The sequence below is a fragment of the Condylura cristata genome, unplaced genomic scaffold (genome assembly GCF_000260355.1).
Source record: "Condylura cristata isolate star-nosed mole 26May11 unplaced genomic scaffold, ConCri1.0 scaffold00035, whole genome shotgun sequence".
Lineage (NCBI taxonomy): Eukaryota > Metazoa > Chordata > Mammalia > Eulipotyphla > Talpidae > Condylura > Condylura cristata.
The window spans coordinates 1,793,688-1,803,920 of record NW_004567136.1 but is presented as its reverse complement, the minus strand read 5'-3'; the positions used below and the strand labels follow the sequence as shown (position 1 = coordinate 1,803,920).

The window sequence follows — 10,233 nt, the reverse complement described above, 5'->3', positions numbered from 1 at the left end:
CGGGAGCGCAGCGCGCACCGCCGACCCGGGCTGCTGCTCGCGGTCCGCCTCTTCCTCCTTTAGACAGCGCCTGGCTGAGCTATTTCACTGGAGGGGACGGAGCTGTCCAGACTTTAAACACTCCCTTAGGTAGACAAAAGGCCCCGCGAGTGGTTTTGTGTTCTGCATCCTTGCTCCACCGGCCGCTCGCGTGGAAAGTCGCCCCTTTCCCTCGCGGCCCAAAGCCAACTGGGTGAGCGCTAGGAGAACAGGGCAGCGGGCGGCCGTCACCCCTAGCTTTCTTCTCGCGGCTCATTGGGAGACCCTTCCAATGACCGCAGGCGACGGGAAGCCCCAAGAGCCAGGCATAAATTCCTTCGAAGAACAGTAGAGAGCTGACCGGTCTTCTCCTGGATTCTCGAGGCCGGAGTCACCCGAGGGCGCTGTGCGGGCGAGCCGGGAGGGCAGCCTGCCGCGCTCGTCTCGTAGCAAATCAAGTCCCATCCATCTTCACCTAAACCCCTAGCCTCTGGCCACCGCCAACTGGCTATTGCCAACTGATCTCTGCGACACCCGGGATATTTTAAAGAGTGCTGCCGAGGAGAGATATTTCCACCCAGAAATGTGCGTGGTTCCCCTTCCTTGCCTTGGGGCGCGGGGTGGGGTGCATGGCGGGGCTGCTTGTGCTGGATGCAGAGCTCCGACCTCTGGGTCCGGCGGCCTGAAGCTTCTTCAGAATTAGGGGGTCCTGGCGAGCTGCACCCGCTGGCGCTGCTCACCGGGAGCCCGCTCCTCTCCCGCTGTCCCAGGGCCCGGCAGAGCGGCGGGAAGGTGAGGCACAAGCGGCAGGCCCTGCAAGACATGGCCAGGCCCCTCAAGCAGTGGCTTTACAAGCACCGTGACAACCCGTACCCCACCAAGACCGAGAAGATACTCTTGGCTCTGGGCTCGCAGATGACGCTGGTGCAGGTAATCCGGGCCCGGAAGGCCTTAATGGGTCTCAGGATGGGGGCTGGTTAGCCCAGGGGCACAAGGTGTTGTGGAGCAGAGGGAGGCTCCCCTGAAGCACGAAGAAGGTTGACACGGTGCCAGGTTCTGTCGTGGGAGTCACTGTGTGTGGTGCAGGAGGGACAGACAGAGCGTTGTTTTGTTAGGGAAGGCAGTGAAAAGTCAATGGCAGGATTATGAGGGGTTTGAGAGTCCAGACTGTATACAGATGACATAGGTGGGATCATGAAAAGTGATTTTCAAACTTGAGTGGACAACAGAGTTGCCCAGAGGATTTGTTAAAATGCAACTTCCGGGGCCCCACAGTTTCTCATTCAGTAGTAAGACTAGTAGGGTGGTGCTAGTTATTTGCATTTCTGACAAGTTCTCTGGGTGATGCTGAGGCTGTTGGCCTGAGACCAAGTTTTTTGAGGGCCCTGCAGAACAGCACCCCACATTAGAGCCCATTAAAGGTCAAGTACAAGGTGACTTTCAATTTTTCCACTATTAACGGAAATAGAAGGTGGGTGGAAGTTCACTAAGGGGTTTTGGATTTTTTTTTTTTTTTTTGGTAATAATAAGAGGCTTTCTGGGAATTACCTAGACTCCACAAAATGTTATTGGCGGTATCTTTCTACTGAGGTAAGAAAAGAGATGTGAGGTGGTTCTGTTACTTCGCCAAGTGTAGAGAATAGTGCAAATGTGTTTCTTTTCAAATGAGCATCGCCACTATACGTCTCACAGGCTTTGCCCACACATTGTCTTCTTGGATATTCACCATGGCATGTTAAAATGGAGAGTAAGTCAGGGATAGAGGTAGGCCTGGAAGTAATATAATTCCAGCCAAATGCTCATTCTATCATGCCACGTTTTTCTTGAATAAATATGATGACATAAACTTTTATATATGCAGACAGAACAAACTTATTCAGAAAGCGGAGGAGGCGTTAAGTGAACTGAGACTTTCACATGTTATAGTAGCACTACATCATTACATTTGTGAAATTTTGGTCATTCCATTAAATTTATAGTGAGGGGAAAAACTCTACAGTAAAAAACATGTAACTATAGATAGAGTAAAAATTGCTTTCAAAGTATTTAAGATTACCACTAAGGAATTACTGGAGATTTTGTCAAAGCATGAGGGTTGAATTATATTTAGTTTTACTCAGATTATAATATGTACTTGTCTGGTTATTTCAGAACACAGTTACAGAGAAAAACTTCTGTTTTCTTTAATATTAGCTGGAAATAGTATTAATAGTGCTTTGTTGCATCTCTGAAGGGGAAACTTAATTTAGTATTTTTGGCTTAATAGTTAAGCTAGTTATTTAATAGAAAACTGAATTTTCAGTGATTTACAAAAGTAGTTTCTAAAAATTTTTCTGGTCAGAAAAACTTGATTTATGAAAATGAGTACATGTGTTCAAATTTCAGTTAAAACAGATAGCTATTTGTGTTTAAGTACACGAATTTATGGAGCTATTTTGATATTTCACAGTGATCTCACTAATAAAGTATTAAATTCTTTTGGTTAATGAAATAAGGAAATAGTTCTTTTGCTTATCATTCTTACATACACATTTAGAACATTTTTACTTATGAAAAGTTGTATTTGTCAACTGATGAGACAGTTAAATTTTGGGGTAGTGTAGTCTGTTGAACTTCAATGTGACATTTTAAAAAACAGGATCAAATAATTGTTACCTGGAATGATAGTTAAAATACATGTAACTTTAAGTTTTGCATTAAGGTCTTGATGAGGTTACGTTTCTCCAATTTTTGTGAAATTTTATTCAAGTACTGAAATTTTTTTCTTATTACTTTTTCTCATATTAATCCTCAGAAAATTCCAGAAAATATATGTAATTTTAATGCAGCAAAGATAATTATAATAAGTGATATACTTTACAATTTCCAAATTTTGTAGTAAACAAAGGTCCTTTATGAAACTTTAAAGTGATAAATGGAAAAAAATGAAAATGCATAGAATAGCCAAGGGATATCTATGTATATGTATAATTTAATTTTGATGCAATATTTTCAATTATGCTTAATGGGATATCTAGGTAAGAAAAATGTGTTCAAATATGTAAGTACATATATACATATCTGCTTACTTATATATTCATATGTAGGGAGCTTGTATAAGTCAAACAAACATTAAACATCCGAAGCAAATTCTTCATGTAAACCAAATTATGTAAGAAGAGAATTATAAGACTGTGATCTGAGCAAAAAGTCTGATTCCTGAAAAATTAGGCCCCTACTGAATGAGTCAGTTTCTTCCAATGAATAAATTTCTCCTGTATAATTGAGAAGGGCGAACTTGTCTTATTCATCATCTTCCCCTGGGTCACTCCAGTATAGTACTTTCCATATAACAAGCATCTGTACCTATTTCTAAAGTAAACAAGCTCTAATCAGGGGAAACCACTATAATACAAGGCAGTTTTCTGAAACATCTTTATGAATGTCTTAGGCATCTAAGAGAATATCTTCAAATCTAGGATAGTCTAGCTGTAAATGCCATCCCACATATGCAGCAGGCAGTTCATTATCTTTAATGCTATGTGGTAGCTCTTAAAAACAAGCATAAGTACACATCTTTTTATTATTTTCACTGTATCTGAAAATGCATCATATTTTTATGTTTATAGAAAAACATAGAATGGGCCTTTATTTATAGCACCAAACTCCTCTTTCTTGTTGATTGTAATACCTCCTATCTCTCTTCCTATGGTTAATATTTGTAAGCTTTCAGCACAACTGCTTTATTCTGTTTAAGAATGTCTTGTGTTTTGATACTCTCTTTACACTGAACATTTTCCTTGAGGTTGTGTGTCAAACTGTCAAACTTCTCATAAGAAGTAGTTTTGTCTTATATTGCTACTTTTAAATTGATAAGGAAGGGTGTGAAACCTGGCCATCAAGTCAAGAAACAAAGGCCAAAACTTAGTATAGGAGATATAGTTTAGAAACTCAAAGTATTTTTCTGTTGAAAGTAGTTCTAAGGTCAGTTCTCAACACCATTCATCCCTGAAAAGTGAAGCAAAAAGAGTTATTTCTCACTAGACTTGGCAACTTATATTTATTTGCTATAACTATGTTTGGCTCTCATTTACATTATTAACTTGGCATTTTCTTGATGAGATATAAACATGTTTATAAAAATTAACAGGGAGATACTTATGTCTGTGTGTGTGTGTGTATGTGTATTTTGACCTTAGTCAACCAAAATATTCCATTGTATTTGGCTTCTCTGATTGACTGTTGTTCAAATATTATCAACACATAATTTGTACTCTCAAAATCATTTTTATTGTGGAATAACAAAGTAATGTGAGATTAGGATTTTTGTATTATTGTAGGATATGGAGTTTACCAAGAAATAAATGCCTTGGAGAGTTACATGTAAGAAGGGTAGATGGGAACTGTATTTGGTTTCAGCATATCCCCTTATCATGTGTGTGTGTGTATAATAACATTTTTATGCATTATTTTCTGGATTTTCAAAATGAAATGTGTCCTTAAATGATTTCTTTCATGATCACCATACAAAATACAGCACAAGTACAGTTTGAGACTACATTTTGTGACTAGATTACCCTGCCTCTTAGAGATGTTTCAAATTCCAATGTACATCCATGCACATTTGGCTGAAACTGCAATGTTTTTCCTGATATTGAGTGTTTCTGATGAAATATGTATGTAATTAGTGAATGCCAGGATATGCCTACTGTTAAATATTCAACAAAATCTCAGATTGCTTCTTTATATTATTCCAGGTATTATACTTATTGGTATGGAAATGTGGTGTTCAGTATTTCAGAGCAATAGTCCAGAATAAGCTTGTCAGTTGTATTCAAAGGTGGAAAGATGCCAGTGTATCCCTGTGGGTTTCCTATAATGATTGTTTTTTCAATATGAAGTATGTAAACATGGCTGTTAGAGTAGGATGAACATTTCCTAGTTTTCTTATCAAGCTTCTAGATATTCTGTTCCCCAAGCACTCACCATAAAATTCATGATTTTAAAATTCTGAGTTTGACATTGAAAAAAAATTGCAAAATAAAATGCATGCAAATTTACTAGTCATATATTTGCATTCACAACTTATGGCAAATAGACATTAATCAGGTTGGACTAGATATTGATCAGGTTGGACTACATCCAGCTCTAAGTTGTACTATAAATTTCTGGCTATAAAGAGCTAGTAAATATATTTACAGCTTGGGTAACAGTTGAGCTTCTGAAATTACTTGAGAAAGAGCCTATGTTAGACATCAGAAAACAATTCTTGAAAATCATAGAATATGTAATTAATATACTATGCCAAGACTATGGGTATAAACAGTATAAAAAATATAACTCATATAAATGAAAAGCCTATTAATCTTGCCATGACATATAGATTCCCATTTTTGTATGTTAGAAGTATAGTATGCTAGTATTTTTGAAGTGATAAGATTATTGCATTTTAGTAAATGTTTTAAAAGATGCATGGCAATGATGACAAAAATTGAAGAAAACATGAATAAATAAATTTATTCCATTCAAGATATTTCTAAATATTGTTAAAATTCTCATACTACACAAAACAATCTACAGACTCAATGTAATCACTATTAAAATTCATTGGTGTTTTTCACAAAAGAGCACAAAAACATCTAAAATTTTCATGGAACCATAAAAGACCACAAATAGCCAATGCAATCTTGAGAAAGAACAAAGCTGGAGGCATCATGCTTCCTAACTTAAAATTTTATTATAAAGTTACAGTAATCAAAACAGTATGGTTTAGCAGAGGACATATCAATAGGGTTGAATAGACAGCCCAGAAATAAACCCACGCATATATAATTAATTAATAGCAAAGCAGTCAGAATATTTAACAGGGAAAGGACAGCCATGTCAATACATGATGTTGGGAAAGTTGGATATCCAACACGAAAGAATGACTCTGAACTACATTAACTTAAAATGGATCAAAATCTTGAAAGTAAGGTCCCAAACCATAAAACCCCGAGAAGAAAACATAGGTAATAAACTCTTTCACCAGTCTTGGTAATGAGTTTATTAAAAGCATCCAAGAAAGAGTTGGTCAATGGGCACATGAAAAAATCACTTACATCATCACTTACTAATAGGGAAATACAAATGTTGCATAGCTGAAACCAATATAATATCATTTGTCAATTACATCTGAGTTTTAAAAAAAAAAGAATGTTCTTAAATCTCTACTTAGTAGTAGTGAAAATTTAGATATTTGGCAATGACTGAGAGAATAGAAAGTTTTGAAAAATGTAGTGAAGAAATGCACATGACACATTTTGTGCTTTTATAGTGGATGTCACTGTAGTTAATTGTATGTGGTACTTCACAGCTAGTCTTTCTGTGTGTTCAGTTTATCTATTCCTAGCACTTAAGAACAAGGCTTAAGTACGTGTGTGTGGTATTTGTCTATAGAGGCTGGAGAAGACAGAATATTCAGTCATAGTAATAATAGCAGAGCTTAACAGGAAGGCGGATTGATAAAGACTAAGATTTATGAAATTCCTTGGTGAAATATTACTCACTGCACATAAATTTAAAAGGACAATTATCATAGAATAGGGTACTAAGGAGGTAATATTGATTATCTGCATAACATATGATATGTCTTTGTACCCATGAATTAAAACATGCTTTACCCATGAGGACAAGGACAAAATGTACTTTCTTTAAAGCAGAATTCCCGCAAGTCCATTCAATAATTAGGGCTTGAGCAATGTGCAAAAATTGCATCTTTACGGTGTAAATCTACAAGAACAAGAAACTTTCTATGTGTATCTTGCCACACAAACCATTATAATAACTTGGGGCCATGTCCTAGAACAAACTGGCAGAAGGACCTTCCTATCCTTAACTTCCTGTGAAGTCTCAAGTCACATATGAAAGTAACTATTTGTTTTGGATTCCTGTATCATTTTATTTCAGTGCCTCTTAAGCCATTCATCATATTCTTCCCTATATCAGTTATTTATACTCTCCCACTTCTCCTACCAGACTAAAAATTTCATGGCAAGGCTTCTTTATGTTTATTTTATTCCCAGGATACAGAAAGTGTTCGATATTTGTAGTAAGTGCTGATTATGTTTGTTGAATGAATGAATGAATGGTTTGAATATTCAATTCTATTACATTCTTCTGAGAATATATGAGTGGAGTTTCGGACAGAAGCTTAGACAGAAGCTTAGGCGTGATTTGGGAAAATAATTATATGATGTGTTACTTTTTGTGTCTTGTTAATTGAAAAATTATGCTTTTTTAGGTGTCAAATTGGTTTGCTAATGCAAGACGTCGGCTTAAGAATACCGTTCGACAGCCAGATTTAAGCTGGGCTTTAAGAATAAAGTTGTACAACAAGTATGTTCAAGGAAATGCTGAACGACTTAGTGTAAGCAGTGATGATTCATGTTCTGAAGGTTTGTTAATGTTTTCATCTTGCTTCTTTGTTTTGCTTCTGCAATAGTCTTGTTTTTAAGGTTGATCTCACAAACTGTGCTGATACCATTGTAACGTTCTATTGTCTGAGGTAACCACATTTTCCAGTACTATCAATGACCAACAGGATTAGGACTGTTTCCTCTTGTTTATAGATCTATTGTATGTCAGAAAAACATTTTCTGTGAAATTATTAAAATTAAATACCTAAGGAGGAGATGACAGATTCTTGTTGTTCTCCTGCTTAAAGTGTTAATCCCGAATATCAAGTAAATTTCATACTTTTAAAATATTCTTTATATATTCCTACATACCCAAACACATGCTAATGATTAGTATTACAATCAGTTGGTGGGGGAAAGTATGTGTAAGTACTACCTAGTGATATTTTTACCCCTTAGATGGAGAAAACCCTCCAAGAAACCACATAAATGAAGGGGTCTATAGTAATCCAGTACATCATCCTGTGATTAAAAATGAAAGCTCAGTCATAAAAGCTGGAGTGAGGCTGGAGTCACGGGCCGGTGAGGACTACGTGTCACCCCCAAAGTACAAGAGCAGTTTGTTGAACCGTTACCTGAACGACTCTCTTAGACACGTCATGGCTACAAATGCCGCCATGATGGGAAAGACAAGGCGAAGAAACCATTCGGGATCTTTTAGTTCCAATGAATTTGAGGAAGAATTGGTGTCTCCCTCGTCATCAGAAACTGAAGGCAACTTTGTCTATCGCACAGGTAAGTCTGTGTTTCTTGTGATATCTTGTTTAAAACAGACTCAAAGCTGCCACAGAAGGGTTGTATTTTAGCAGATTTAAAGACAAAACTTTTATTACTTTTCTATCATCTTATTTACACAAAGGACCATACTTCAGGTTTGAAAATTTTTATTTTGTTTTTAATTACCAGATATGTTCATTCGTAGGTAATGACCTACTGGGAAGTTTTCATTTTTTTTTAAGTAAAGTAAGACTTTTTATTCTTAATAATATTTTTTATTTTTAATGATAAACATTCTTAAAGGAAATATAGTTGGTCTTAATGAATAAATTATAATGAAGAAATATCCTGGATTTAACCAGCTATGCAAATACTTTTTATTCCATCTTTCTTCTTCAATTCTTTGATTGTTAGTACTGGATAGGGAAGTGAATGTATTTTGTGGAGGAAATTGCTTTGGGAATTTTACTTTTATTCCTGGAAAGCAAAAGGAGGGCTGATAAATTCCTTTGAAAATTTTACTTTTATACCAGAAATAGTGATTTGATTTCTATCTGTCCAAAACTTTCAAGTGGAAGAATGAGTGTGTTAAAATTTTCTATCGTAATGGCTTTTGACTTCAGTTCCAGAGAATGTTGTTTATAAAGAATGGGCAAGTTGCTTCAGAACAAAGGTTATGTGTGACCTACATCTGGTCTAGCTGAAGTCTGGTCCTAGATATGCCAAAAATTAGAGTCGGGAATGTAAAAGTTGGAAATAACTTAAGAAGGCGTCTCACTCACCCATGTTGTGTCCTAGGTAGGAAAACATATTTATCCTTTTATAGCTCAGGAGTGCCTTTGAGCTCCTGTGAATGCTGGGAGGAGCATAAATGGTATAAAAACCACTGTTAATATTTATATTACACCTACTGCCACCAGTCATTAGTTGAGTGTTAAGAAATGCTAGATCAGATGCTGAATACTACACAAATGTTACCATATTTAATCCCTACAATATCAGAGAGTTTACATGTAACCAGTAGTGTTTCATAAAGGAATTTAAATTTAGTCGGTTTAATATATCTTCAGATTATGGAGTCAGAAGCCTGATTTTTCAGGTGTCTGTGCATGTGTACTTGGAGACACATATTATTCAGAAGGAGTCAGAGGAAATCTGAATGCATTTTTAAATAATTAAATCAAATGCATTTGCTGTCTCCAATTCCAACAATAAAAACAGCTCCAAGCACTTAGAAATATAAAGAGTCTTGTAAGTAATAATTGGGCCTAGAAAGAAGTAAAAAGAGGCAATAAAAGACTATTTAACCAATAACAAAAAATTTAAAAATATATATTAACATCTAAATAACGTTACCAGAGCAGGACTTGGAGGTAATTCAGAACTTTATGAAGGAAAATAAATCAAGCCATTCAGTCACATGTAATTCAAAATAGAATGAGAATAAAATAAAAAGGTAAAATGGAAAGCAAAAAATAAACAAGCAAAAATGTAGTAAAATAAACAAAAATGAACACAGATTAAAATTGGAAGTGAGGAAAGAGATAGAACAATCCCAAGTTACCAAAAAAGGGTTTTTTTTTTAACATGATGAAGTATTTAGGCACAAGTATTTGACAATATGCTATGTGAATATAGATTAAACTATATTCATTATGAGAAAGTTTCTAAACTCCCAGTTTAGAAAGACTTAAATGTTTTGTCAACCCAATTCCCAGAACATACTTTTATAAATTCATTGGATTTCCTCCCAAAGAAGTAGTTCATTTCTCTGCATTGTTTTTTTTTTTTCAGTATCTACAAAAACATGGGAAGTAGGTTAGCCTTTACAAATGTAAATGTTTTCTTAATCCTAACCAGATTAAGATACCATATAAAATTATGCATGAAATATTTATTGAATTTGGCACTAAGTGACCAGTATTTTTATTCAAAATTTTTATGGGCGAGTCTGATACTGATCGTAAAACAACATGAGAAATATTGATAATGTAATGTTACGTGAAAAACTTCTAAAATTTATGGAAACAACAATTGTGAGGATACAAATTGGTATAAATAT

General features: G+C 35.8%; 1 protein-coding gene across 1 annotated transcript in view; it reads left to right on the top strand.

Annotated features, from left to right (window-relative positions):
- Window positions 1-526: 526 nt before the first annotated feature.
- MKX (mohawk homeobox) overlaps window positions 527-10,233 on the top strand; it is a 58,750-nt gene continuing 49,043 nt past the window's right edge. The window contains exons 1-4 of the mRNA XM_012732707.1: window positions 527-603; window positions 789-948; window positions 7,280-7,433; window positions 7,854-8,189. Coding sequence (XP_012588161.1) covers window positions 602-603; window positions 789-948; window positions 7,280-7,433; window positions 7,854-8,189 — 652 coding nt within the window. The 5' untranslated portion in view covers window positions 527-601. The remainder of the gene's footprint in view (window positions 604-788; window positions 949-7,279; window positions 7,434-7,853; window positions 8,190-10,233) is intronic.